Source organism: Brachionichthys hirsutus, chromosome 7 (genome assembly GCF_040956055.1).
Source record: "Brachionichthys hirsutus isolate HB-005 chromosome 7, CSIRO-AGI_Bhir_v1, whole genome shotgun sequence".
Taxonomy (NCBI): domain Eukaryota; kingdom Metazoa; phylum Chordata; class Actinopteri; order Lophiiformes; family Brachionichthyidae; genus Brachionichthys; species Brachionichthys hirsutus.
Genome location: NC_090903.1, coordinates 6,411,704 through 6,438,929, shown reverse-complemented (window position 1 = coordinate 6,438,929; position 27,226 = coordinate 6,411,704). Strand labels below are relative to the sequence as shown.

At 44.2% G+C, this 27,226-nt stretch overlaps 1 protein-coding gene across 1 annotated transcript in view; it reads left to right on the top strand.

The window, feature by feature from the left end:
• Positions 1 to 27,226, top strand: part of itga9 (integrin, alpha 9) — a 39,866-nt gene that overhangs the window by 5,881 nt on the left and 6,759 nt on the right. The window contains exons 6-20 of the mRNA XM_068740909.1: positions 1,171 to 1,300; positions 1,390 to 1,475; positions 1,570 to 1,632; positions 2,091 to 2,228; positions 2,552 to 2,657; positions 5,335 to 5,429; positions 5,871 to 5,961; positions 6,260 to 6,305; positions 6,390 to 6,544; positions 8,015 to 8,175; positions 21,243 to 21,395; positions 22,198 to 22,274; positions 23,410 to 23,557; positions 26,756 to 26,842; positions 27,057 to 27,136. Of these exons, the coding sequence (XP_068597010.1) occupies positions 1,171 to 1,300; positions 1,390 to 1,475; positions 1,570 to 1,632; positions 2,091 to 2,228; positions 2,552 to 2,657; positions 5,335 to 5,429; positions 5,871 to 5,961; positions 6,260 to 6,305; positions 6,390 to 6,544; positions 8,015 to 8,175; positions 21,243 to 21,395; positions 22,198 to 22,274; positions 23,410 to 23,557; positions 26,756 to 26,842; positions 27,057 to 27,136 (1,616 nt within the window). The remainder of the gene's footprint in view (positions 1 to 1,170; positions 1,301 to 1,389; positions 1,476 to 1,569; positions 1,633 to 2,090; positions 2,229 to 2,551; positions 2,658 to 5,334; positions 5,430 to 5,870; positions 5,962 to 6,259; positions 6,306 to 6,389; positions 6,545 to 8,014; positions 8,176 to 21,242; positions 21,396 to 22,197; positions 22,275 to 23,409; positions 23,558 to 26,755; positions 26,843 to 27,056; positions 27,137 to 27,226) is intronic.

The window sequence follows — 27,226 nt, the reverse complement described above, 5'->3', positions numbered from 1 at the left end:
TGTGTGCGTGTGTGTGTGTGTGTGTGTGCGTGCGTGTGACTGAGGGGGATTTTTAGCACTAAAGTTGTTTAAGAAGTCAAAGGACGTTGAAAATCTGAATTCTTTACAGTTAGATATAATGTGTGTGAAGTAAAGCGGCCGGCGACCCGCTGACTCATCGATAACGGCACATTCACACGGCGTCTCCAGAGGCGAATGCTGCAGGGACGGCTGGCGTGACCTCACTGACCTGCTGCGGTTCCATAAGATAAAGGCTTTAGGAAAATATTTACTTTCCTTTTGTTTACGGCCAAGATGCACCGACGTTTTCTATGAGCACAACACAACACAACAGATCTGCCAGATTCTTTCATCAAAATTTAAATTTTATTTTATGAGAATTTCAAGATAGTGTTGAAAGTAGAAGTAACAGCATAAATCCTGGATCTGGTGTCTTCGTCCAGATCCACAGCTAAATTGAACGTTTTGGGGAAACCTCCTGACATTCCTGCCAACGGTATGCGGGAGAGGGTTAAGAACATAACGTCCCTGGTGGCGGTAGCAAAGGAGGTTTGACCTGAGAAGACGTGCATTCGAGAAAACCTTTAGAAATGTGACCCGATGCTGTCTGTGAGAGTCATCAGACCAGCTTTTTATTTTTAAGCCTGAGGATGCATTTGTTGATCTTTTAAATTATTTGAAAACCCCCATCCTTGCAAGAATGTGAGGAATTTAAAGAAATAAGTCCAACTGTTAAAACGTATCCCTGCCTGAACTGTGGAGCGTAGGCCTGGTGGGGGCCATGGGGCCCAGATGTCTGACACCACAACACAGGAGGGGATAAGACGCTGAGCTGGCTCCTCGCTGTGGCTCCTTGCACAGATAATTCGTTACAACCAGGAAGTGGCGAGCAATGGCGCAGCGCCTGTGCTGCAGTCGGAGCGGAGAGTCTTCGTCGACCTCTGAAATCCTCACGACATCAAAGGAGGCGGCTTCGGCTGGCGTCCCATGTGTCTGTGTGGTTAAGAGCCGATAACACAGACCAGTCTGTGGTTATCGGTTAACCAGACGCTCCAACAAGAAAAACCTCTTTTACCCCTCCTTCCCCTTAAATGCCCCTTAGCAAGCGGATGGAGTGAAAGTATCACACGAGTCATCTGAATGAATATGTTCTGGGGGGTTCATTCTCAGGAGCTGGTGGTGATGGGGGCGCCGGGTTCATACTACTGGACTGGGACCATCAAGGTGTACAACCTGACCTCTGACTCCTTCTACAGCCCAAACAAAGACAGCATCGACTCCCACAGATACAGCTACCTCGGTAAGGGAGCGTCCCTAAACCGTAGTCGTGCTGAACGTTACATTTAAGGGTGAATGGAAGAAGCTGTGATCGATTTTCTGTGTCTCCAGGTTATGCCGTGACGGCTGGACATTTCTCCTCTCCGGGCGTTGTAGACATCGCCGCGGGGGCGCCTCAGCACAGCGGCAGTGGAAAAGTAGGTCCTGCATCCCATCGTCCCGTTTGTCAGCTGTTGCGGTGATGCATCCTCTTTCGTTGCTTACAGCTATCCCCCTTTTTCTCCCGCGCAGGTTTACATTTTCAAAATTGATGGCTCGTCTTTGGTGAAGAGTTTTCAAGCCTCAGGGAAAATGGTATGAGCTTGGATGCGGTCTTCTACGTCTGTGTTCAATCACTGTAGCAACATCGAGGCTACGCTTACAGCGCATTTGTTCCTTAGGAAGGATATGGCAGCATTTTTGTTTTGTTTAAACTAATCCTCCTTGAGGATAAGGTGGTTCGTGGGAGGTTCTATCTGCAGACGTGCTGCTCTAACTGCTGGGTGACGATCGGAGGAGATGCATTGTTTGTGTCTGTGTTTAGACAGAGATTTAAAGGAGGAACACATGTGCCAGCGAGGTAGCTAATGCTATGCACTCGGGGTAAATGAGAGGAAGTCAGGGGTATAGCTTCAAGACACAAGTTGTGTAACTATTCCTTTAATGGCAGTGTGGATATAGAAAGAGGGTGCGCAGCATGTCAATGGTATGAACTGAAGTGAGAGAAGTGTCTGTGATCTGACCCATTGCTTTGTGGCTCGGCTTGGTTCCAGATGGGCTCTTACTTTGGCTCTACATTGTGTGCAGTTGATCTGAACCAGGACGGCCTGTCGGACCTGCTGGTGGGGGCACCCATGCACAGCCAGCTCCGGGACGAGGGCCAGGTGTCTGTGTACCTCAGCAAGGGCAATGTGAGTGGGCTCTGTGGGTCAGTGGGGCCGTGACTGGCAGATCTTTGTCTGCAGGACGTCCCGCCTCCCTTCCTGTCCGTTTCTATTGCTCTTCTGTCCTACCGGCTTTGTTATCAGGATAACGCAGTGAGCCTATTTAACCAAAGAGTGTATTTAATTCATAACTAACTATTCCGTTGTTTATTTGCTTGGAATTATTTTATTTTTTTTGTATCTGGCTAAAGAATATTATTTGACAGAAGCTGCTGTAGTTTAATTCTAGCAGCTTATTGCTTTACTCAGCCCAGTTTCTTACCTGTTATGTGTCCTGTTGCTGTTTTCAGGGGGTGATGGAGGAGGAAGCTGTTTTGAGCGGTGACGATGCATTCAATGCACACTTTGGAGAATGCATTGCCGCCATCGGAGACATCGACGACGATGGATATCAAGGTTAGTTTCATCAGCGGGTGGGTTAGGGTTACTGAGTTTTCACCGCAAATGTTCCAATTCTGCTTTATTCTTAGAAGGATTAGAACACAACAACGTCAACTTCTCAAGTAGAACTAAAGAATTTGAAGGAAAATAATAGTTCAACAAAACAACAATTGCACCCACTTGTATTTTTACGTCCAGTTTGTTCAATTCTATGTTTATTTCTCACCCAAATGGGTATATCTTTATCAGTTATAAGGCATAGGCCTTAAACCAATAAAGTAGGTGATTGTTTATCTCCCACAGTGATTAACTCTTTTTGCTGTGGGGATGGCATTAAAGCATTCAAATGATACATTTACTCACTGTCAACTTCTACCAAAAGGTTTTGGTGTATCCGATTACTTTAAGTTTTAAAACATGAACAGCTTTAGATGGGAATCCTGACCCGCAGGTTGGGGGCATCAAGACGATAAATGAGATTGCAAAAAAATAAACATGAATTAGTCATGTTCTGGCTCTCATTTTTGTGTGAGAACGTTTTCTCTAAATCTACATCTGGCAGTCTGTGTCCCAAGCAGACAATGGTTTGATTTAAGTGGTCAGAAGCCAAAAAGGTTGGAGACCACTGCCTCACCACTAAACGACCTCTCCGGGGGTTTAACTTGCTTTCGTGCCTTAAAAACAAATCACTTGTGTTTCGCAGCACTTTTACAACCATGCTGTAATTTTCCAGATTTATTGTCTACCTCGCCGTTTGTAATTTAATTCACTCTGATAACCGTGTGGTGCCAAGGTAGATTACGAACAGATAGATATTTAAATTTCTTCCAGCAAATCTCATCTCGTGCTCATTTTGTCTCGAGTCTCAGTCCTTGAAAAGCAAGAGAAACATTCCAAGCTTCTGGTGTTACTGCTCTGCGTGTAAAGCAGAGTTAGAGCCGAGAGGAGGGATGTGTCTGATGAATCTTGTAATGGTCCCTCCAGTGGTCGATGACACTTTAAATCATATGCACTGTTATTGTCGTGAGATTGTACTGTAGTCATGCGACAAAGCTATTTCTCCTGCGTCCGGCGAGTGATTTCTAACAAACGTAAGCCGGATGAGATGCTCAGGAGGTACAGCTAAACCTCTCATTTTCACCAAAGGTTTTTTTTTTTTATTACGCTGAGGCAAGGGGGATCTCAAGAAAATATTCCCTTCTCTCGTGCCATTTTGTGCACCTTCAGAAACAAATAGAAAAAGCACTCTGTGAGTGCGGACCTCCGCCAAGCAGCTCACTCCCTTTGTAATTGGATTTACGCCGTCCACATGGTGATCTGGATCATCATCAAAATGTTCTAAATTGTTCTTGGTATCTTTATACACCAACCATGAAAAATAAAAGTGAATCAGAGTTGATGTGTATTTTTAACTGATTTCTGAAGCCATAAATTGAGTTTTCAATGTTAAAATTAAATATTTTTTCCTGACCTCATTCTGGATCAGATCCAGAAGACATTTTACATGATAGTTAATATCGGTCCCCTTGATGACTGTGATTTTTGGTGAGTGAATTGAATGCATATTTAACAAGATTTGTTTTAAACCTCCTTTATAGATAAATGGGGAAATATGGATATATTTTTTTGTATCCAGGCAGGTATCTAGATCGCTCTCAAAATTTGATGGGATCTAAGTTAGACCCATCTTCAGATTTGTTTTCATCAAGATCCATCCAGCAAATCTTTCTGTAATCCTGCTAATAGACAGACAAACGTCCTGCTGACGTGCTCCGATGTAGAATTGACTCAGCTATAAGACGACGACAGGAGGCTGAAATGCAAATGTACCCCCACTTTAAAAAAATCAATCTTAATAATACTTGCAGTAGGGATCCAATCCAGATTAAAATCGGTGGTGAGAGAGAGGCCCCCACCCTACATGACTGTCAAATTCCATAAACATCGGTCAATAATCAACCGAGATATTGAGGGACACATTTTGAAGCTCAATAGACTGCGATGTTAAGGAACATTTCAAAGTGATCCGGAATCCAGGATCTCTTCTGGATCATCACCAACCATCTGTTCCTGGTAACATTCCCAACATGTCCTGAAACTTTCATCCGGACCCGTCCAGAACCTTTTAAGGTATCTTGCTAACGGACGTACAAATGGCAGCAAAACGTTCCTTGCCGGGTATCCAACCACTGCTGGTGGATGACGCGCTCTGCCCTCAGTCGCAGCATCCAACATTTACAGCAAAACCTTTCCACTTAATATAAAAGAAAACATTCTAAATTAGAATTAGACACCACATTTGCTTTCCTTATTAAATTAAGTGTTTAATTCTACCTTTACTTAATAAGGTTATGAGGTATTTAAGAGCTGCCATTCTTTCACCATTTTTGCTTTGGTATGTTGCACCAATTTACACAGAACATTTATATATGGACTCACTGTGGAAGTGGGATAAGGACACGCTGTTTCAGGGCCCTCGCCAGCACTTTATAGTCTTGTTTCCACTCGCTCAGAGGTCACACAGCTCTTTATGGCCATTAACAACACCTAATAGTCTCACTGTAACAGCTCGTGTCCCAGGAACAAGCCAGCTGGAAGTAAACAGTTTTGTGAAATATGCACATTCACAAACACACAGTCGTGTATGCGTTCATTCATTGCTATACTTTGTCCCATTTTCTTGTCTGTCCAGATGTGGCCATAGGAGCCCCTAAAGAAGATGACTATGGTGGTGCTGTTTATATCTACCATGGAGATGCAACAGGAATCATCAGCAAATACTCCATGGTAAAAACCAAAACGTGATAATATCGTGGAGGTGGTTGTGTTTTCACTGTTAAAAGTCTTATTTTTATGTTTCTTTTATTGATAAAGGTAAAAACGTTTTTTATTTCACATTTGCAGACATACAAAACTACAACTGGCTTAGCTTTACATACAATCAGTGGAACAATTAGCCTCTGTTGTAAACCGCTAAAGCTCACTAATGAGCATAATAAATAAACACAAGTTCCATAACGTGTTTCGTTGTTTGCAGTTTGTGTACAAACGATGTCGCATACAGGTGTGTGTTTATTTCCTGGAGTGGAGCAAGCTTGCCGCCAAACACTGAATATTACTTTCTGTAAAGCTGCAACAACAAAATAAGCACAAATTCGACATTTTCTCCAATTTTGCTTTTGTGGGATACTGTATGTATTTAAAGGCTGGAATCATCATCTGTTACAGAAACTGTCTGGACGCAGTGTAAAACCTGGTCTGCAGATGTTTGGCCAGTCCATCTCTGGCAACGTGGACATGGATGGCAACGGATACGCTGGTACGGTCAGAGCAGGCTGGACAATGTGTCCTTCTTACATCAGGAAAATAATGGAAGCACACTATGAGAAAGGATGAGTTGATTAAATATTTTTTTTTTTTCACTCTCGTGATGAATCTGTTCGGACGCCAATGTGAAAACTCGTGATGGAGGCATCTTGTTGACTGCATTCCCCCAGCTAATGTTCAGACTTTGCCAGCAGGACGGAAGCCTTTCTGCATTGTTGTGGATTTGCGGGTGTAAATAGTCATTTTTCTACTGCATTAAGTCTGAAATCTAGTTTGTGTTTTTATTGCAGATATCACTATCGGGGCTTTTATGGCAGACAGTGTGGTGCTGCTGAGGTGAGTGACTGGACCAACCCCGGGAGTTTTCTTTTTAATGTCCGCTCTCCACCGCGCTGCATTCATATATCTGTGTGCTTGCAGGACCCGGCCGGTCATTACCGTGGATGTCTCCATCTTGCTTCCGGCCTCCATCAACATCTCTGTGCCGCAGTGCCATGAGGGCCACCAGAACCTGAACTGCTTCAGCGTCACCGCCTGCATGCGTTTTCGGGGAAGACATCTGCCGGGACAGATAGGTACGGATAAATCCTTCGAGTCTTCTCACAGGACGCAGTTCGCTTGAAGACTGTAAAGCAGGGTCAAATAGCTTGCCTGGCTGGCCAAACTAAAAAAACATAAATATATCAACGCCTCTCCAACTTTACACCTCGGATCGAGTTTGTCAAATAAGTACAACCCGGGAAATGAAAAGGACAAGTTGTATTTCTTGGCCACTGGAATCCAGACACAGTGACTTTCATGAAAGTAATTCTCGAAAGCCAAAACCTTTGCCGGCGTGTTGCTGCACCAAGACTCCTGTTCAGGTTCATTATATTTGTTATTTTTTTGCTTTAAAAATATTTTAAATTTTGAATTCTCAAACTTGTTATTTATTGCAATGCCAAGTCTTTGTGAGGGTTGAGTGAGTGCTGACCAGTGTGGTTAGTCTTCAGCGTGTCGGTGCGTTTACATGTTGCTTTACCCTTCAGCCTTTTGCTCTCTCTCGGGTGCGGCGCCTGTTGAGTGCCGAGGGCCGGTCCTGTTCCAGCGTTCGGGTGTGGCCACTCACAGCACCCCCGCCCCGCCCCGCCCCCCCCCCCCAGGGGAGCAGGAGCCCTGTCCTTACATAATGACTACGTCCTTTCTCACAGGAATAAAGCCGCTCTGTTTATGCATCTGGCAATCACCATGGAAAGTGCAGCAGCATGTGTTCGGCGACTCCCATAATGAAGCCTTCCTTTGCCTCGTCTGTGCGTGACCTCATGGCTTTCTCTCTGTCAGATGGAGGAAGCAGTTAGGCTTCGGTCCAGATGGGGTGTGTTTGCCACCCCTCGCTTCCTTTTAACACCCTACTTTGAGCAATTACGACAGACTGAAGATGATTCATTCACAGGAAGGATTTTAAATAGCCACAGGCCATATATGGCTCGCTCGGAAATATGTGTCATGTCTGACTTTGTGCTTATGATTAGAGTTAGATTAAAATTTGATATTGTGTCGCTCCAGTTCAGATATTTAGTAAAGATTGAGCTCGGCAGCGTCCGTGCAGCTAATTTATGGATTCTGAAGTTTGCTGCTTTCTTTACACCACATGGAATAAAGAGCTCTTGTTAAGTTAAGTTATATCAGATGATTCGAACAAGAAAAAAACATGTCACCATGTTCCCATCTTCTCTCTGACTCACCATTCACTCTAATTCAATGAGCCTATCACTCATTTCATCCCAGAAAAACAAGCCTGAATACAAACACAATCACATTTATGCGAACGCAATGGAGTAAAACTGACGGCTGATAAATGTATGTTTGCAGTTTTGCACAAAGAATACAACTGAAAGGTTTAACAAACTGTCGCTACCAGAGACGCTTCAACCAATGGCTGCTATGTATTGGACAAGGTCCCATCTCCCACTACTGCGCAGTGCAGATCCTTTAAAAAAGAAAAGCTTTACCGTTGAGCATGTCGCGTATCCATATTACTTTGATGTACTTCTTTGTCTTTGCAGGATTGCTCTATAATTTGACAGCTGATGTGGATAAGCGGCAGAAGGGCCAGCCATCGCGCGCTTACTTCATCCAGGGAGGATCTCAGATCAGCCAGATTAGCCAGGAGCTAAACCTGGACATCAACAAGGAGGCGTGCCAACGCTACACCTCCTACGTCAAGGTAAGGGCTGACAGTCTGGTGCTGATGTGTGTGTTGTTGTGTTCATGTGCTGCTTGTGTCCCCATCGTTCCCATGACCTCACGGCCGCTCGCCCTCGTCGTTGACGTTGTTTGTTTGTGTTCTCTTGTTTTTCTTTCCCATCTATTTATGCAGTTTTTTGTTTGGAGAATCAAGGTCCATATCTTTCCATCTTAAAAGTGTAGACAGATGAGAAGATGGAAAATTTCAAAAATAAAGTCAATCTCTTGGTGTAGGTAGGAGGACTGGAGGCAGCCGCTGGTGGCTATATGGAGCATCTGCCCCCGCTGGGGCAGGTTGAAGGCAACAGTCAGGCACTTGAGACCATGCTGCGGAAGTGTGTGTCTGCAGAAACGGACAGGGAACGTGAACAGGGCCTCCTTTGTCATTGCATAGTCCCTCTATTGTGTTCCTGTGTGATTTAGCCGCAGTGAGGGTCCTCGTCCTGAGGGCATCATCAACTCTCATAATTCGGAGGCCCACAGGAGGCCTGTAAATTTCACTGGCATTCTTAACTGTGCTCTCAAGGCACTTTCACTGTGGGAGGCTAAGCTGCCAACCGAGGGCAGCTGTCATTACTGCGTCTGCCTCTCTTCCCTCAACCGGTCATACTGTAATGAGTATACATCACAGGGGGCGCCAGCAGCAATAGGAGCCTGTATTCATCACAACAGGCACGTCAGAGGTATCCGTGACGTCTGGCGTGTGTTTCTCCAGGCCTGCCGGTAAACCTGGAAAGAAGCGTCCACCTTTTAAAACGTCATTTTCACTTGTCTCCATTTACTCTTCAACACATGCGTCGTACTTTAAGAGACACGGCAGCCCAAAGTAAATCTGACATTTCAACACCTGAAACAAAGATCTTCAGCTTTTTGGGTTGATGAATGAATTGTCAGTCAGTTTGAGCGCCACATACAGGAAGCTGGGGCTACCGTTTACCTTAACGCAACGTAAAGACTGGATACTCAGAGAATATTTGAGTTTACAGATGTCTTTTGGTTGGCTTAGGTTGGCTTGGCTGAGGCACGAAATGCAGCATGGCTTTCCACTCTTTATTTCTTCGTTACTATCAGCGCTCCCATTATTTTACTTGCCTTGCAGCGAAAAGAAAGGGTGAGATTCCCAGTTAGGGAACGCTGAGGAGCCACACGGGGACGTAAAAGGTGCGCTAGCCAAATTACAACCTCACCAAACTGCTTAGAGCCCTTAGGTATCTAAAAGTGAAGGGGACAAAGATTACGAGCTCGCGGGACGGGATGTCTGCTGTGAAACTTTTCATCATGTGTTTTGTGTTTGTCCTAAACGTGAGAGAAGCGCCAGAGAATCACCGTAATCAGGAGGTGCTCTGGCTCCATTCTGCTTGACCAATCGCGTCATTCATCTTACTCATGTCTGCCCACATGCGCCAGTCCTCCCATTCCCCAGAATGCTAATGGGAGCCAGCTGCTTTTGTGTCCTCAGAGGGGGGGGGGGGTTGCACACCTCTGTCTCACTCTTTTCTAAGCTGAAACATACAGTGAAAACATGGCCGAGGCTAGAGTCGCAGTGGGGTGCCGCGCTGCTGTTGTGTCAACGGGAACTGCATATTGGCGCTGCTGATGGAAAAGCCTCGCGTCAGGGCTGATGGCTGAACCCCTGATGCATGAGGGCTGCGTGGTGGAAGGCAGCCATGAGCTATTCTGGGCGACTCCCACGTTCGAGCCCGTTGACCATCTGTCGACCCCCCTTTTGTTGTCTCCATAAACTTTATGAATACTTTTAAAGGACCAAAGCTACATTTACTTGGTACAATGTGACGTGCTGTATGTGCGGCAACAGGGCTGGAATAGAAAGGCTCCGTTATCAACATCTGACATCAAGTGGAACCCTGGAGCGGTCGAACGTATCACACACAAAAATCCCATTCAGTTTTGGAGTAGATCTGGATAAAAGGATCAGGCTCTGGATTTTATTTTATTTTTGACTTGCTTTAACATTGTAGCAAAATTGATGGCAGGCCGTTATCACTCACGTCTTCTTTGAAATGTAATGATGGATTTTACTCAAATCTGATGTGACGTTCTTGTGGAGTTACTATGACGTGTGTTGCTGAGATCATGATTCTCTGGAATGATTTATCTCCAAATTGAACTATTTAATGTACTTCATCTTCTGACAGTGGTGAGGCAGCCATGATGTAGAAGGGGCGGAGATGCTGAGGTTCTCCTTGGGAGAGAGCAGGTTGGATAGGATTAGAAATGAGGCAATAAGAGGGACAGTGAAGGTTAGACGTTTTGGAGATAATGTCAGAGAGGACAGACTTTGATGGTTTGAACATGTCTATAGGAGAGACAGGGACTATATCAGTAGAAGGATGCTGAGGATGGAACTGCCAGGGAACAGGGTAGAGGTCGACCCAGGAGAAGATACATGGACGTAGTGAGGGAGGACATGAGAGTGGCTGGTGTTGGGGAGGACTTTTGCTTAACAGTGTTAGCAGAAACAAAAATAAATGAAAGATAAATGTATTAAATATATTAAAATATATCCTTTAAAAATATTATTTTGTGTACTTTTTTAATGCATGCTATACGTTGAGTGGAGGGCATTGCTGTTCTTGGATTTAAAGTACGACCGATCAACATTTCTCTCTGAAGCATTAGTTATTGTGTCAAAAAGGCCTTATATTGTGGCTGCAGGCTGACTTTTACTGCTCAGGTCGCTTTGAGTTATTGCCCATCTTCATAAACACACTTTAGTGTGCATATTCCTCTGGTGGATGTTCTGCACATCAAATGTCATGGCGTGTTTACATCCTTGGTACTTTACCCTCCATCATATACATGGTTTACACCGACTGTCTCCTCCTCAAAGTGTTGAACATGTGAGCCTTGAAACCATGCCAAGGGCCGATTCCATGTGTAGTCATGAGTGGTATTGTGTAACTCTGCAGATGCATTGCAGTCTGCTAGGAGGGGTTAAAATAGGCCGTTAAAGACCTACCCGTAACAGTTGTCTGTTTAATTTAGCTCGCAAAAGATCCTGCTCACTTTCCCTGGCCTATGTTCCACTCTCCCTCACATTTGCTTGGCACCATCAGGATATTTTAAGATTCATCAAAACGTTACTTTATGATTGCTGTTATTGCGTCATCTGCAGGTTGAATCTTAATATGTCTAGACTCTAGATTAATGCACTCATGACCAGGCTCATATGACTGAATGGAAAAACGAGAGGTGTGTTGGATTTCAGAGATAGGCTACATTGGATATTTTCAGAGGGACAGATGGAAGATGATCTGTGCAGTCACAGGAGGAACCAGGTTCTCTGTATCATTACGTTTGCAAATTCAATTGCGACCTTCCTGTGCCTCTGCTTTTTAGCATAACGCTGTACCTCATTCATAACTTATTTCACTAAATTTGCCAGACGGATCCATATTTTACATAATATATTTTGTCAGAAATAAAAAACACTGGAATACTGGATTAAAAAGCATGTTTATATGATATATTAACATTGATTCTGGCTCTGATGGACACTTTGACTGAAAACATTATTATACTCCTACAACTATCTGATTGAAAACTTACCTGACGATAGTTTGACCATATTATGCTGTGAAACCTAAGACACAAAGCAAATGTGAAAAAATAATGTACACTCGTTATTTGACCTCAGCCTGCTCTCTTCAGGCGAACAGGAAACCCTGGAGAGTGTGGCACAGCAGGGGTTCCCGTCCCTGCATCCCCGAGAATCTGACTGCTGTCTGGCATGTGAAGCCCTGTGCTGGGCTCCTGCCACACGGCCCTGCTTTGTTTGCCTCTTTACATTTCATCAGACATGTCCTATTCCCTTGATGCTATTCCCCGAGTTTCATTTACATCATGCCAAGAGGGCTGATCGAGGGAAAATATATAGCAGCACGTTTATCAAATGCAGCTGTCTTCTCATGCACATGGCAGCCGGCCAAGAACCTATTTATGTAGAATATAATGAAACAAAATTATACACACAACAAATGTGTACAAATGGTACAGAGCAGAGCAGCTTGATGTCAGCTCAGAACAAATGTGAACTGGATGCACAGTACATTGTCCTGACTAAAGGTAAAAGAGAGATTCTTAGCCCCACCCATTGAGCCACCCACCGCGCCAACCTGGCTTTGGGTAGAATGTTGACCAGCGGTGTGGACGAATCAGGGACCCGATAGGAGTTGATCGTCATTCCTTGGGTATCTTAGTCTACTGCTGGGAGTAATTTAGAAAGGTATGTAGCCTCCTGATGTACTCACAACGGACCAAGACCTCCATTAATGTCCATACAGCCAACGGGGAAAAAACTTGCACACTTGCTTGATCTCCGCTTGTGGAGGGGTTGTGAGTTTGTGTGTCCAAAGTGGGCAAAAGTCAAGCTGTCTTGGAGTGATGGGAATTTTTGGTTATTTGTGTCATTGTTTTATTTCGTGGTGCTGTGAAAACTGGTGTAAATATTGTTCTGTGAGCAACATGTTGGATTGACTCCCGGAAGAGTAGCTGTATTTGTTACAGCTACTGGAGATCGAAATAAACACAAACATACCCAAGCCGTGCTCTGCCATAATACATTGAGTGGGAAATATTTGAGATGCCATTACATCAGTAAATTAAGCTGAATGCTTTGTCTGAAAGAATCAGCGTTAATAGCCTGTAGTGGATGTCAAAGATGAACCATTGGGGTTAAATTTAGCTCAGGGTAATATTTTGGTCAGGATTTCCCTACATGGTCGTGCTAGAGCGACGGTTAGACCATTCTTCTCCTGGCTCGTTTTGGGAATGTGCAGCCTGCAGACAAATTTCTCATGACGTATCTGTGAACAGAAGATGTAAGTGACTGAAATGCAAGTATTATTTCTGGTGTTTGTGTCGCCGTCGTAATAAATCTACTCTCATCCAGAACAACTAAAGGTTGCGCAGATCTGAGGAGCTGTTGATGTTGGAAATTTTGCATGCTGGGTGAAATGTTTCTCTAGTCTGACCATGTTACTGCCATATGATGCCACCACAAGGCGAGCATAATGGGTGGCCAAGTGTGACCACAATGAAAGGGCAGCCATGTTTCCCACATCCACTGCAGAGGACACATGTTTAGTCCTGCTGTCTGCGAGGAAGCCTTTGCTTCACTGCGCTGGATTACACAAAAGGCTCTGACGATGCTTCCTAAACAAGGTGGAGGCGACCCCGTTATCGCTTCACACCGCTTGACCCACTTGTTAATATTAGCGGACATTCCTGATGTGGAGAGGTCAACATCAAGCTCTGCTTCCGGAGCGTACAGTCAAGATGTTTGTTTATTTCCGGCGGAGACTTTAACCTGCCCTCATCAGGTGGGTTTGACAAATTTGCATTTGTGTGCTGTAGTTTTATCAGGGCTTTGTCTTGAAACAATGGCTCCAACAAAAACAGTCAAGTTAAAGTGCCCCAGATTTTCTGCAGTGACAAAATCAGCTCCAGGAAGCATCTGGAGACCTGCCCTATCGTGAGGATGGAACAGACTCAAACACGCACACACACACACACACACGTTTGAAGGAGTAACTATCAGTAAATACGTAGTTACAGAATAATGTTCCTAAACAGTCACAATATAATAAAATAAAATTTAGCAGCTGTCAACTTAATAAAACAGCCTTAATTCTATGGAAAATTTGATTCTGCAATTAATTGCATATGAGTGCAGATAACAAACTTCCTGTTTATGCACAAAGATGGTTTATCGGGACGTTAATCCGTCAAAGACCGGAAGCCTTCAAACGCTTGTTGTTATCTCTAAACGGCAAAATTCAAAAATAGAACTCTGATGCTTTTATTTGGACGAGTCTATGAGAATAACATCTGGATTCACTCCATATTTGCTCGGCCATCAAACTTACCCCCCATCATTTTGTTTGAATATTACAAATCAGTGACTATGAACTTTTAAATCACTACATACAAGGTTTATTGATAAGATCTACCATTTATCAGTGGTTTGCTGCGTTATAAATCAAACATAAACTTTTACTGACGACTGTAGCTGGGAAAGTTTCGACAACAACCATCTCCTGTACTTGTAGAGACTTTCTAACTACTATGATCTGCTGCAAACACGATGCACATCCAGACACCAGCTCCTGGCAGTTTTCTTGAGGAATCTTAGCCCATTCCTTGTGGGAAGTAGCCTCCGGTTGTACAATATTCCCTGGGATTGTATCCTGCAACCACCTTTCTCAAAGTCAGTCAGGTGACTGTGACGGCCACACTAGAATCATCATTCTTCTGAAACCAAACCCTGGTTGCAGAAGAAGTCTCCGAGGTCTGCTTGGGATGGTTGTCTCTCTCCAGCATCAGCATCCTTCCTCCTCCTCCAGATGAGCCTCTGATCCATAGGCTCCAAAGTTGTATGCTTGTTTCGTGGCTCCACAGAACAGCATCCCCAAACGCGTTTCTTTTCTAGATGGTTTTTAGTGACTAGCGCCAACTTGTCTTTTGCAGCACTGTGCTGTTTAAGTACGTTTCTGAAGGTTGGTACAGCATTTGAACATTTGGTGCTATGCAGTTTTCTGAATCATTTTCAGATTGCAGTGGTCAATACAAGAAGAATTATGTTAAAGTGGACAAAATATCATTGTTGTATTGAACTATTTGATTTCTTCTTTGATCTGATTATTGCAAACAGCTGATAAATAGCCTATTTTGCCGATCAGCCTAATATTCAATTTTTTTAATCAGCTAAGGAAATGTGAAACATTAGTGATTAAGTGTTCATCACCTTATTGTTATTGCTAGTATTACTATTATTGTGATCATTGTAGATATGAAGACTTGTGTGGTGATTAAAGCCACCTTGTTTCAATTTGCAAAAGCCAAACTTGCTTCCTTAAATGGACCTCATCTGGATTCTTTTGTGTTGTTGTGCTTTGTAGAACGCCCATGTGTGGGTCCGAGTGGCGGCTTCTCACTTCTCAGCCAAGCTACAATAGAGATCCACAAGGGGTTAAAGGTAGATCGGCATGACGATCATGAGAGCCCGGGGGGTTGGAATTTGGGGAATTAAGAGGCTGTGCTGCAGGGTGAGACTCATTTCCCTTCAGTTCTGCTCTTGTTGAATTTCCAGGGCTCAACTTAACAACTTTGGGATCATTTCAAAGGTGTGAAGCCTTGTAACGCTCTCAAATATGCTGTAATAATGATGCAGAAAATAGCACAGAAACAAGTAAAGCATTCAAACTGTCGCTATTAGAGCTGTAGTGAGGAGGAACTGCACGTCTGTGTATTTATAGGTAGTTGGCTGTGTCTCAGATCCAGATATTACTCTGATGCAGCTAAAGTTAGCATCAACTCGAGGTGGATTAAATGCAGAACAAATAGCACGCTGATGAATTTGCTATGCTTGAGCAGTGAAACCTCGTCCATCTGCCAATTTCCACCAGGGAAGTGAGGCACCTTTTTTCTCTTTCTTCATAAATCCCAGCTGTGGTTTTACTATCCAGAGGTCAAATGTCGAATACCTTCTTCATGATGCATACAAGACCGTAAAGGTTTCCTGTAATTTGTGCATATGTGAACGTTGTCTTTAAAACGAATACATTCAACGCGCTTCGATTCCCAAAGGGATTAGAGATGTATATCACCTTCTCTGCACACTCAGGAGCTTCATTGGAGTCGTTTTACTCGAAGTCTACGATAAAGAGGTGTGTGTTCTGGACTGGGTGTCACTGGGCGGGATGGCAAGTCTTAATGTAGTCACGTAGTCTGCACTTTTACAAATGCACGTTCCTGTGTGCATGTTGTTCTATGAGCAAAGTGGCACTTATTGGTGTTTTTCAAGATGCAGTGGACAGTGGAGATGTGCAGATGGAATATGGCTGCTGTTTTGTAAGTGATAGTGCTCCTTTGTTTTAGCTGGAGAGCGTAAGTGTGCGCTAAGGGGAAGCGTTTGGAACACACTTGTTAAAGGTTAGGAGGATTAGTGTGATTTGTGTTTCACAGAACCAGCAGCCCAGAATCGGGTAATGGCAGTAATGAACGATCCTCACAAATGAGTCACCAAACTGGATGCAACTCGGAAACGTGAAACTCTACTGATTTAAAATAGAGGGGGAGGGGATTCGGAGTCAGACTTCATTGATGATGTCATAGGCTTTTACTGCATCTGCCATTGTGATGTGAAAATGCACGTCTGTGAAAGGTTTCCATTACAGTAATGCCACGGTTGCTTTTCGTTCTATGAACACTGGAACCCTGCTGTGCGCTCACTTGAAATGGCTCCCTCACTTTATTGTTTCTGAACGTTTTGACGCACAACATGTTGCAGAGTTGCAATGTGGGATTCATCAGGTTAGTGCCTGAAGCTGGAAACACATCTGAGGACCCACTGCCATATTGCTAACATTAAATTGGTTGAAATATTTTTCAGCGGTTGGAATAAACACGGCTCGCAGCATACATTTTGTGTGACTGATAGTCTGGCATTTTCAGATTACTCAGAATGAGTCTTTCAGACCACACAATTTCTCTACACTGATGAGCACATTTTACTGACTCTTCCTTTGTTTTTGGCATTTTCTTTCAAACTCCTTCTCTATAGCCGACAAATTGTCAGCGTTGCTTGTAGCAGCTATACAGCGCCTGCCCACGACCAATCATCAGACAGAAAAAGTTCCAACTCGCTCATTAACATGTGAACATTTTACATGGAGGATAAAGCGTCATCCGTGAAATAAAATAGGAGAGGTCGGTGTGTCTGCAGGAGGAGTAAATATGAAGCTGCTCACTCACAGATTTACAACCCTATTTATAAGGTGATAATACAGCAGTGATTGGTTTACAACTTGTACCCATGCCCCCCCCCAGCAGCTAAATAGAAGAGCAACTACAAGAGTCAGAAAAAAAAAAAGTGTATTGAGAAAAGCAATCAGGACACAATGGTGGGTTCAGGAACTGAGCAGTGAGGACGCAGCTAAAGTACCAGAACAAGACGGGAACAGGCACCTTAAGGACATGACAGGCAGCTGCACTCGTTCTCACTGAGAGGTCCTTGAAAATGTCCTCGGAAGACATTTTTCTCTCTGCATCAGCGACAACAGTCAATAGCATTGTGACCTGAGGAGCCGCTTGCAGAGAGACTCATAAAGCGTGGTGCGGCAGATGAATCAGGGAAGACGGCATTGAGTTTAGTCTTGACATTTGTCAGCGTACGTGGGATCTTTTCTGATTTAGGATTCGACCATTTGAAGAAGGGCGCAGACTCCTGACCTTTCTGCCGTGACACGTAGCGGCATGTTGATCATTTTCACAGGCAGAATGAAGCCCAGTCACATTTAACTGCTCCAAAGAGGTTTCCACATAAAACAGCTGGATAACACTCTTTTATTCTCCTGCACAGTTTGTCGTTCTCGACATCTGCTAACCTATTCTACGCTGAGCAGCTCTAGTCTGACCCAAAGTCAATCTGACAGTGATTCTCTCTCTATTTTCCAAGGACACATTGAGACAAGCTGCCCAGTTGTGTTTCCGCCGTATCCTGTGAACCTTACTGTAAATGCTCTCAATTCCAACTGTTCTCCTTGTCTCTCACAGCGTACACATAGGCCTGACCTTTGACACGCTGAATCCATTCATCACTTAACTAAAAAGCTTTTTCCATTTAATCTGAGTTGCCTTGGGTTGCAGCCCATGAATGAAAAGGCTCTAGCCTGAAAGTCATCCAAACATCCATTGTCCTAAAAAGGACCGCTGTGTCTGTGTGTTTTGCCCGGTTAATAAAGACTTCCCATGACCAGGCTTAATCCATATGCTTTTGAAGAAATGAGAGAGGAGCTCTTGTGCATCCCAGTCAAGCATGAGGCCTTCAGAGTCTTTTGCAGCCTGACGTCATCCACCCTGCGTCTGCCACGATCAGGGTGCAGGGGCAGATCGATGCCTCGCTATCTCAACTAGAACTAAGGGAGTTCTAGTAAATATGTGCACTAAGTCAGGCTTATTCAAACAGTAGCTGCTTTCAAGTTATCAAAGACTTGCATGCAGAACGATAAAATGAAAGGAAAGCCTTTCTGCAGGTAGCAGAAAGGCGTGAAGAGAGGGAGGGAGGAATAAAGGGGAAAGAGCAGATATTGAGGTAGGAGGATGTGCTCTGACATGCCAAATAAATGGGTCCCGAGTGTGAACATAAACACTGAGATAGTATATTGGCAGAAGCGTTGCTCCACGGAGAGAGGGTGGCGTAGGAGAAAAGTGGATTCCCATTTGCTTTCTTTCCAAACATAGTGGCAAGCTGTCCTCCATCCTCAGAATGAACACTTATTTATATGTAAACAGCCAAGAAGAGTGTGTATCAAGTGTGGCCTAAAAAGATCAGCACTGCTGTAACATGCGTGTGTTTCATTGAGAATTCACTTTTATAGTGGTGACTGCTGGAGAACTGCTTCCCACTGAGTTTCCTGGCATCTTTACAGTGTGACTGGAACCAGCCATAAGTAATTGTGTCCATGAAATAAAGGAGAGGCTTCAGACCGTTATTCAACTTTTACCCTTTTTTTATTATGCTGTAAAATAAATCAAACTTTTTAAAGTCAACATTTGTGAGATTTAAGTTTCCTGACAGGTAGAAGTGTCAATCATCAGTCCAGAGGAGGAAGTCACAGTATTTCCTTTCATTTCTTAAAGCGTATCAGCTGTCCGGGGCGTAGGAATGTATATATTATTATATTAATGGTTGATGTGAGCATGAAAAACTGAGCTGATTTGAAGTACTTTTTTTTTAAACACACACACAAACAGCAATTCCAATTTGCTGCCAGCAAAGGTGGGAAAATTCAGGATGCAGACAGCTGTGTGGAAAATTGGAAGCAACCAATCAGAGCGCAGCCTTAAGTCGCCTGCTTGCCAGAAAGATGAAGGACATCTATTAGACATCCTGATTACTGAGCTACGCAGGATTGACTGGATGGTTTAATTTCACAGTTTTTGGATTGGGAATGACCCAAAAACACCAAATATGAGAGTAGAAACATGTGTCCCCTTTAAGTACCGGTAACTGCTGGTTGCTTACTTTCTATAAATTATACAAAGATGACTCTGTAGCTGATGCTCTTCTCAGCTCAGGAGCTCTTGTGTTCTACAAAAAAAGTAATTAAAAGTGGGTTCAGGAAGGAGTAGATGACTGGGCCAAGTGTGTGGGTTCAGGTGGGCAACGTTTGGTCAAGGCTTAATGAATCAAGTGTTACTGAATATCCTTCATCGGGTCTAATTTGAGTTTACTGTGTGTACTGGGAACTCTCCAGTTAATTGGCAGTCTGTAGTCTCGTGTTTCGACAAGAAAGCGATCCTGTATTTGCACAATAATAGATGCTCTGTTAAGGAAAGATGTGGAAATCCCACCAGAACACACTGATTTAGAGGAAAGATTGTGTCTGTTTATTTGTGCATACAAGCCATGCTTTAAGCAATAGATCGTGCAAAAATGCCGCGTTTCATTTCCAGTCAGTATGTCTCCTTTGTGGTCTCTTGTGGCTCCTGAAAAAGCGCGATAAGCTGTCGGAGTTTGGGGCCGGAGACCTGAGCAGTCGACTCCCCGGGGACCAGTTCACTGTGAGGCCGACGGACAAGGGCCATTTGAGACAATCTGCTTTAACAGCCGCTGAGGCCGAGTGCTCTGCCTGAGCCTTGTGTATTATACCACCTCTGGTCCAGCGCTGACTAAAGCATGGTGAATTGCCCCCCCCAGCTGAGCCGATATGCCCTGGAACAACACCGTCTAATAAGGCGTGAATCAATTGCAGTCCAGTGATGGATGAGAGGTCAGCCGCTTGCTTCTGAGTTACTTATGATTGAGTTCTGCTGCGGTAAAAAACCATCCAACACTGTCAGAGTTAATTAGAACTGAACCTATAAAATGATTAGCCAATTATTTCATCCTTTAAAATGACAGGAAATTATTTTGTTTCTCTTTGAATCATTAAAAGTCGAGACGATGCGCGGGGGGGGGGGGGCTTCCTCTCACGTCAGTGTTAGCATGGTGGTCGCTAACCATAACTCTTTAGCATTTTCACTGGGAATATTTGCGTGTTCATGTTGTGATATTGACATAACATTTAAAGTGGAGCAGCAAAGTACCAAATGAGCAATTTAAAAGACGAATTAAGAAAATAGAGAGAGATTTTATCATGAAGTAAAATTACTGGGATTTTCAGTTATATTTGGAAACAATCAACAAATAGAAATGATTAAAAGCTGATGCTGTTGGTCGGATCTTTATCAGTGTGCAGAACCGTTTCCAAAGTAAAACACTGCTTTATTTTTTGTCTATTCATCTCCTGCGCTGTCATTGTCTCTTTCCTGCTGTAACTCTCTCAGCACTGATGAGTTGGGTGGGTTCTCCACTGGTGATGCCTGATCTGTTCAAATCACACACTGGTCTGAGTAGAGCGGATGGGTGGGTGGGTACTGGAAAATAATGGGCAACCGAAAGAAAGCGCAGGGCAACGATTGGCCTAAATGACCAGCGGAAGACCCGGGGAAGCCCTTTGTGTTTACTTTGTGGGTTTGCCTCCGCGTTGCTGGACATCGGTTCAGAGGGGCGCAGGCTGAGTGTGGATCTTTTGGGCCGGATCCAACAAGCTACCTTCAAACAGCGAAGAGTAACTGTGATGGGCAGGAGAGAAAAAGACACATCACTACCTGATTCAACGCTATCATCTAATAAAGATGAGGGATGTGGTCACATTTAGCTGTTTGATTTCAAACCCGAAGTTAAATTAAAGCTATTAAACACTCTTCTTTCCCTCTTTGATGATTGATGATCCATTCATTGAAATGATTTCAACTGGTGTGGTTTTTGTGGTTCTTCAGCGTGCTTCCCTCCGCGTCTTTGGAACAGTGATTACAGTCATCCAGACGCCGTGCTCTTTCAATAATCTGCTGTGTAATCTGGTTTGTGTACCAGGCGTGAACGGGACCAGGCTGCTACGTGGGACATGTCCTTTCTCTGAGGTGAAGCAATTTTCCGTCGCAAATTCCCTACAATCGCCTCGATGTTTGTGATCTCTGCAGAAAGACGTGAAGGATGTGTTCACCGCCATCACGTTCGAGGTGGCCTACAGCCTGGGGAAGCACGTGCTGGCCGGCCACCAGGAGCGGGACCTGCCGGCGCTCAGTCCGGTGCTGCGATGGAGGAGAGGAAGCAAGATTGCAGTGAGAAATGAGGTGCAGCAAAGTGGAAATTATAGTCAAGGTTGAAATGCCTCAGAGCTTCTTAAAGTGGGATTTCACAAGGAAAGTGTAGAGGACGGTTATTATGTGGATAATGTCAGTAGCTGTATTAAAGGGATTAGTATCCAATTGTAATGGAGGAATTTAGTAGTCAAATCCAAGCGTCTCTCAATCTCATTTTGGGTTTCTGTCCATTCATTATTTGGATACCTCATCATTCTGACATGCTTTGCTTCCAGTGCTCTAACAGAAGACGATAAATTCATCACTCCGTCATCAGTTATTTGGGATTTGGATGTAGTTTCTCCAACAAAGTCACTTCTTCCCTTAGACCAACAGGGAGGAATGAAGGAAATGGCTCCACTTTATTTCACTGATTCTCCTCATTTGGTGTCAGTTACAAGCGTATAATTATCTGTGTTAAAGCTGTCCTTGAGTCAAATCCAAAAAGACAGACTAATGTATTTTCTTTGCAGCCACCTCTAACCTGCCCCACATGTTTCGCCGCTGTCTGCACATCTTGAAGGATGGGGTGGGGGTGGGGGGGGGGGGGTCAGCCCCTCCAGAATCCTTTTATCTGAAATTAGATCAAGCTTGACAGCTAATCTTCAATCCCTGTTATGATTCAAACCATAAAATGTCAGAGCGATCACAGAGTGTGATGAAATTCTTATCCGGTAAAGATTCTGGGCTTCCTGGATAATATCTTGTGTAACTCCATCCTCAACACAACAACACAACAACACAACACTGGTTCTCACTGCATGGACTGTGTGCTTTACTGCTTCCTCCTCAGACATGGTTTGAGAAGAACTGCCTGTCAGAGGACTGCGCTGCGGACCTGAGGCTTCATGGGAAACTGCTTTTCTCTGGGTAAAAACTTCAGCTTCACAGTTGAGATTCATTTTCCGTGTTTGTCTTCAGTATAGGAAGCAGGTTGACGTCATAGGCAATGTGGGTGTGGGTAATGGAAGCATGACGCATGCTTGGAGGATATCCACATGTTTTTCCACACTCAGAGAGTTCCCTGTTTTTTTTGTTTTTTTTGGGGGGGGGGTATTGTATATCTGGATTCTGCACATGTACAAGCAGTGTATGCTTATTTATATCTTAGTTTTACTCCCAAAACTTGCATACAGTAATACCTTGACATAAGAGTGTAATTCATTCCTGGACCGAGCTTGTGTGTCAAATCAGTTCAGACCATATAAAATAACTGGAAACAATTTAATCCGTTCCGGCCGTCTAAAAGCACTGAAATCAACACTAATAACAATGAAAAAAACATTTTGAATTGCTATATAGATACATACACACACACACACAAATGAAATACAGTATTACTGTAATATGCCATGTGGAGGAGGAGGGCGAGAGAGTTATGTTTGTAGACACTTTATTCTGTAATTGTACCTTTACACCTACACGTACATAAACTTAGACATAAGAGTGGAAGGCGTTGTGTTCTTGATATCTGGTATGGTTGAGGTTCGTATATATTGACGATGTACTGGCACTAACGCAGACACCACGGTCACGTTGATCGATTATTTCATCCTTCATCTCCATCATCATCATCGTGCGTCTTTTCTTCTCCCTGCCATCTTTACCACTCGGTTGCTTTGGACCCATCACGTCTAAGGAATACTCACAGATACAGCCAGAATCGGGTAAATAATGGAAACACAACACGGGAGACGTGCAGGAGACGAATACTGAAGGAGGAGCACGCTCGGTGCGCTCGGCCACTTAGCGCCAGCCGCCAGCGTCTGGAAGTTTATCTCAAATCTATACTCGCATCTCAAAGAAAACTTTTGCTCGTATCTCGGAACGCTCGTATGTCAAAGCACTCGTATCGTATGTTGGGGTATTACTGTACGTTTTTTAAGGGCGCCTCTTTCTGTTTACATCCATTTTGAGTACAAATTCAAACAAACTTGGGTCTCGTGTTTCTCCTGCTGTGACGTCCAGCTGCTAATATCTCTTTGTTACTTCGTGATCCCATCAGGGTGCAGGGCAGACCCCACTTGGCCCTCGGAGGGGTGAAGAACGTCTCTCTGAACCTGACCATCTCCAACTCTGGGGACGACGCCTATGACACCAACATCTACTTCAACTTCTCCAGAGAGGTTTTCTACATCAACTTCTGGCAGAAGGTCTGCGCCTCCCGTCGCTCTTGGGCTTTCTGCTGCTTGTTGTCTGGAGTGTTTGTTTCCGAAGTGTTTTTGGTTGTTTAGCTAAAGAGATGTGGAAAAAAAAAAAAATCACAAGTGGATCTCTGGGTTGACAGAGAGAGTCAGATCTTACACTTACGTATAGCTGGATAGTTTCCCCACTACATTTGTAAAAGAGTGTTTATTTTAAAAGACTGATTGGATGTCAGCCATGCAGTCTAAACACCGAGGCGTACAGAAAGGCAGACCTGCGAGAGAACAAATCAACTTAAACCCTGCAGATGAAAGGATGAAGAGCAGAAGGGCCTCATCGGCAGCTGCCCCAGCTCAGGGATGAGCTCCTCTGGCCGACCAACAATTCTGACTCATTTGTACGGCTTTGTACTCTCTGACCTGAAACGGAGAAGCACCTCGCCGTGCTGTCACTGTTACAGACACCTGTGAGATCTTCCTGGAGACGTATGCTGATGGATTTCACAGCGCCTCCTCCTCCTCCGCTCGCGTCTGTTCGCTCACTTGTTGCAGAAGGCCTGCAGCGCGTCAGGCGGGGCGCGCCGAAGCCTGCCTGTATTAGCAGCAGATTTTGGTCTGCCGGGGGGGGGGCACAGCATCCGTCGTGAGGGCTCATAATGTTGATCCTCCAGTTGGGCTTTGCACGCCAAGTGATGGACAAGGATCATTTCTGTAAACTGCATAGCCCGTGACATAATTTAACCCCCCCCCAACAGCTGAGATTGAATTTAAATTGAATACATGCTGCTGGTAAATATTAGAAAAACATTGTCTCAGTTTGAGTTCCACAGCGAATCTAATGAACTAATTCAGTATCAGGTTACCAGCAGCCACAGAACCTCATTTTGCTCTGGAACCCGAACCCCAGCCGCTGCACAAAGGCAGCAGGAAGTGGACAGGAGCCAGCAAGAAGATTTGCTGCCATATGCTTCGTAGAAACGGTTCTACTTACTGTCCAGTTCTAGTTTAGGCTGGCTCCCCAACCCTCCCTTGAGGTTTTCTTCCCGTGAACAAAGTGTGAACTTGTACTCCCCTTGTGTTTAGCTTTAATGGAGGGCGTTATCGGTCTGTTGTTGTTGCAACACAAGCCTTCAGAAAGCTGCGGAGGTGAGCTGGATCCAGGAGCACTAGCTCGCCTTCACCCCCGTGGAACCGCTTCTGTTTTCCTCTTTGATAAATGAAGCAGATGTCTTTTTGCCTTTGTATTTCTAGCAGCGGTTTGGACTCCTACTTTGCTCCTTTCATCTGGAAACCGCAGCAACTTCTTAGCAGATTAAGCTTTTACACACAAATCTTTTTACCTGTCCTCCAGGTTCCTATGTTAGATTAAACCACATAACAAAATAATGAACTAGCTTCATTATCAACATGCTGCTATGCTAATGTGGTAGTAAGGGTGATATTTGATGTGATGTAGTATTTATAATTCCTATATGGACTAATTGCATTATGTATTTACTAGTGAGTTAGTTACAAGTAAATGGCAACAATGTGTGAATCGACTTAGCAGCAACTATTTACCATAATATTACATCAGACATGTTTAGTTGGCCTGTTTGGTTTGCAGATCTGAGAGTTGTGATAACGCCTGGTTTGGTCGCACATATCCGAGCATTGCTTCCTGTTTTGCATTACGTGTTTGTGGCCCGATGATAAGACCATGAAAGTGGATGGACGGTCCTGTAAGGCCGAGGTGTTGCGTCATAATTTCTGTTCATCCTTCTCAACTGATTTATTTAATTTTTTTCAGCATATTAGCTGGGATGTTGAAATGTTTGACTCTGACATAGGAAATGAGATCTCGGATTAGATGTTCCACCAAAGACTTTCACTTCCATCAGAAGCTGCAGAGTGCCATAGATGTGCCTTTGCATTTAAAATGAAGTGACACTTCAAATGCAGGCCTTGTCAGCGTTCTGGAGTATTTTTTGGAGTATTTTTGTGTGTGACGTCATCCACGCTGACGTACAACTGCAGGCTACAGCTGACGCTGAAGCAGGCTCAAATCCGTGTATTTGTTCCTGACAGAGAGAGGAGACCGTAAGCAAGAGTGACAAGCTGAAGAATTACTGCACAAACAGAGCTTTGTCTCCCCATGGATGCACAACGCACCATATGTCAACCTGGGGTGGGGGGTGATGGGTAACCGGGCTGATTTACCCGAGTCTGCCCAGCCCCACGGGACGGGCGGTGTTTGTCCAGCAGCATGGAGAAATACAGGAAATAGAGGAAATTCCATCATTGTGCCCACCCCCCTCCCAGTCATGCAAAGGGCAGTGTTGCTTATTTAAGCTGACTTAATGAAGATGGAGGGGTACGGCCACACCCTGGACCCAGTCTGGATTCTGCTGAATAAGAGGAACGGGAGCGTGGATGATACTGTGGATGGACGTGCACCTTTACATGCAGAATGCCGGCAGAGACAACCTTGGCTCCTCTTGTCTTTGTCACATCCTTATCGCTGTTGGACGTGTGTTATAAACACAAGGCCATACTGGGCTGTTTGTATGACTTACCGTAAGCCTTCTGCAGAATGTTCCGGGAGCTCTAGGCCGTCTCCTTTTTTTTTATCATGGAGTTGTGAAGCATCTCTGCCCTCCTTCATGCTCCAAGCACACGAGCTGGGCCGACAGCCCCACGGTGAACTCGCTCTAAAAGAATTCTTACTCCTCTGTGGGTCAGGGCCCGGGTGTTTACAAAGCACAGCCGGCAAAGCTCCATATTGTTTAGACAAGCTTCCAAACATACAGCCTGGTGGTTGTCCAATTACCCACCCGGCAAGACGAGTGTGTGCCATCTCTGCTTTGTGCTTTCTTATTTTAGCCTAATTTAGAACTTCAATAAGATGTGAGACGCTGTAACTTTCTGTGCAGCAGCTGGTTTCTAACAAAGCACTGATAATACTTTAAATGTGTTTATAAAGCTACAACGGACATTAAGCTGTTGTTGTTTGTCATACTTTTGCAGCTGATTATTTTATCTACGTCTTTTAACCTTTCAAAGCATTCAAAGTGTATTATCAAGACTGACCGTTCCCTTTCACAGTCCGCCTCATCGTCTTCCTCTTTACGTCTGCAGATTGTCACCCGCTCTGACTCCAGCCTGTCTGTCTTCACGCCCCCCCCCCCCCCTCCTCCTCTTATTCTCTATCTATCTGTCTTTTTGCAGGAAGAGAAGGGTATTTCCTGTGGACTTGTTGATTTGGACTTCCTCAAATGCAGCGTGGGATTTCCCTTCATGAGAGCGCAGACTAAGGTATAGCTCAAACCGCTTTATCGTGGCTAAACCTGCGTACAGAACATGCAGCGTATTTAAACTGTTGTTATCTCAGGCAAGCACAATGTACTGGTTTGCAGGAGCCTCTTGCTGCCTACATTTTTGCATTAAAAAAAATAATAATATGCAAATGTGCTGTATAACATAGAATCCAGGCAATGACATGCTTGTTTATTTTGCTTTTTCTCTCCAGTATCATTTCGCAGTGATTTTTGACACGAGCCAGCTCTCTGGAAAAGATGACACACTGCAGTTCTTGGTTCAAGCAAAAAGGTAAATATTAGTCTCACATTTTAATGAATCTAGTGCCAGAGTGTAAATGTGTTTTCATGCATTTTGTACATTTTACTCCCTATCGGGTTG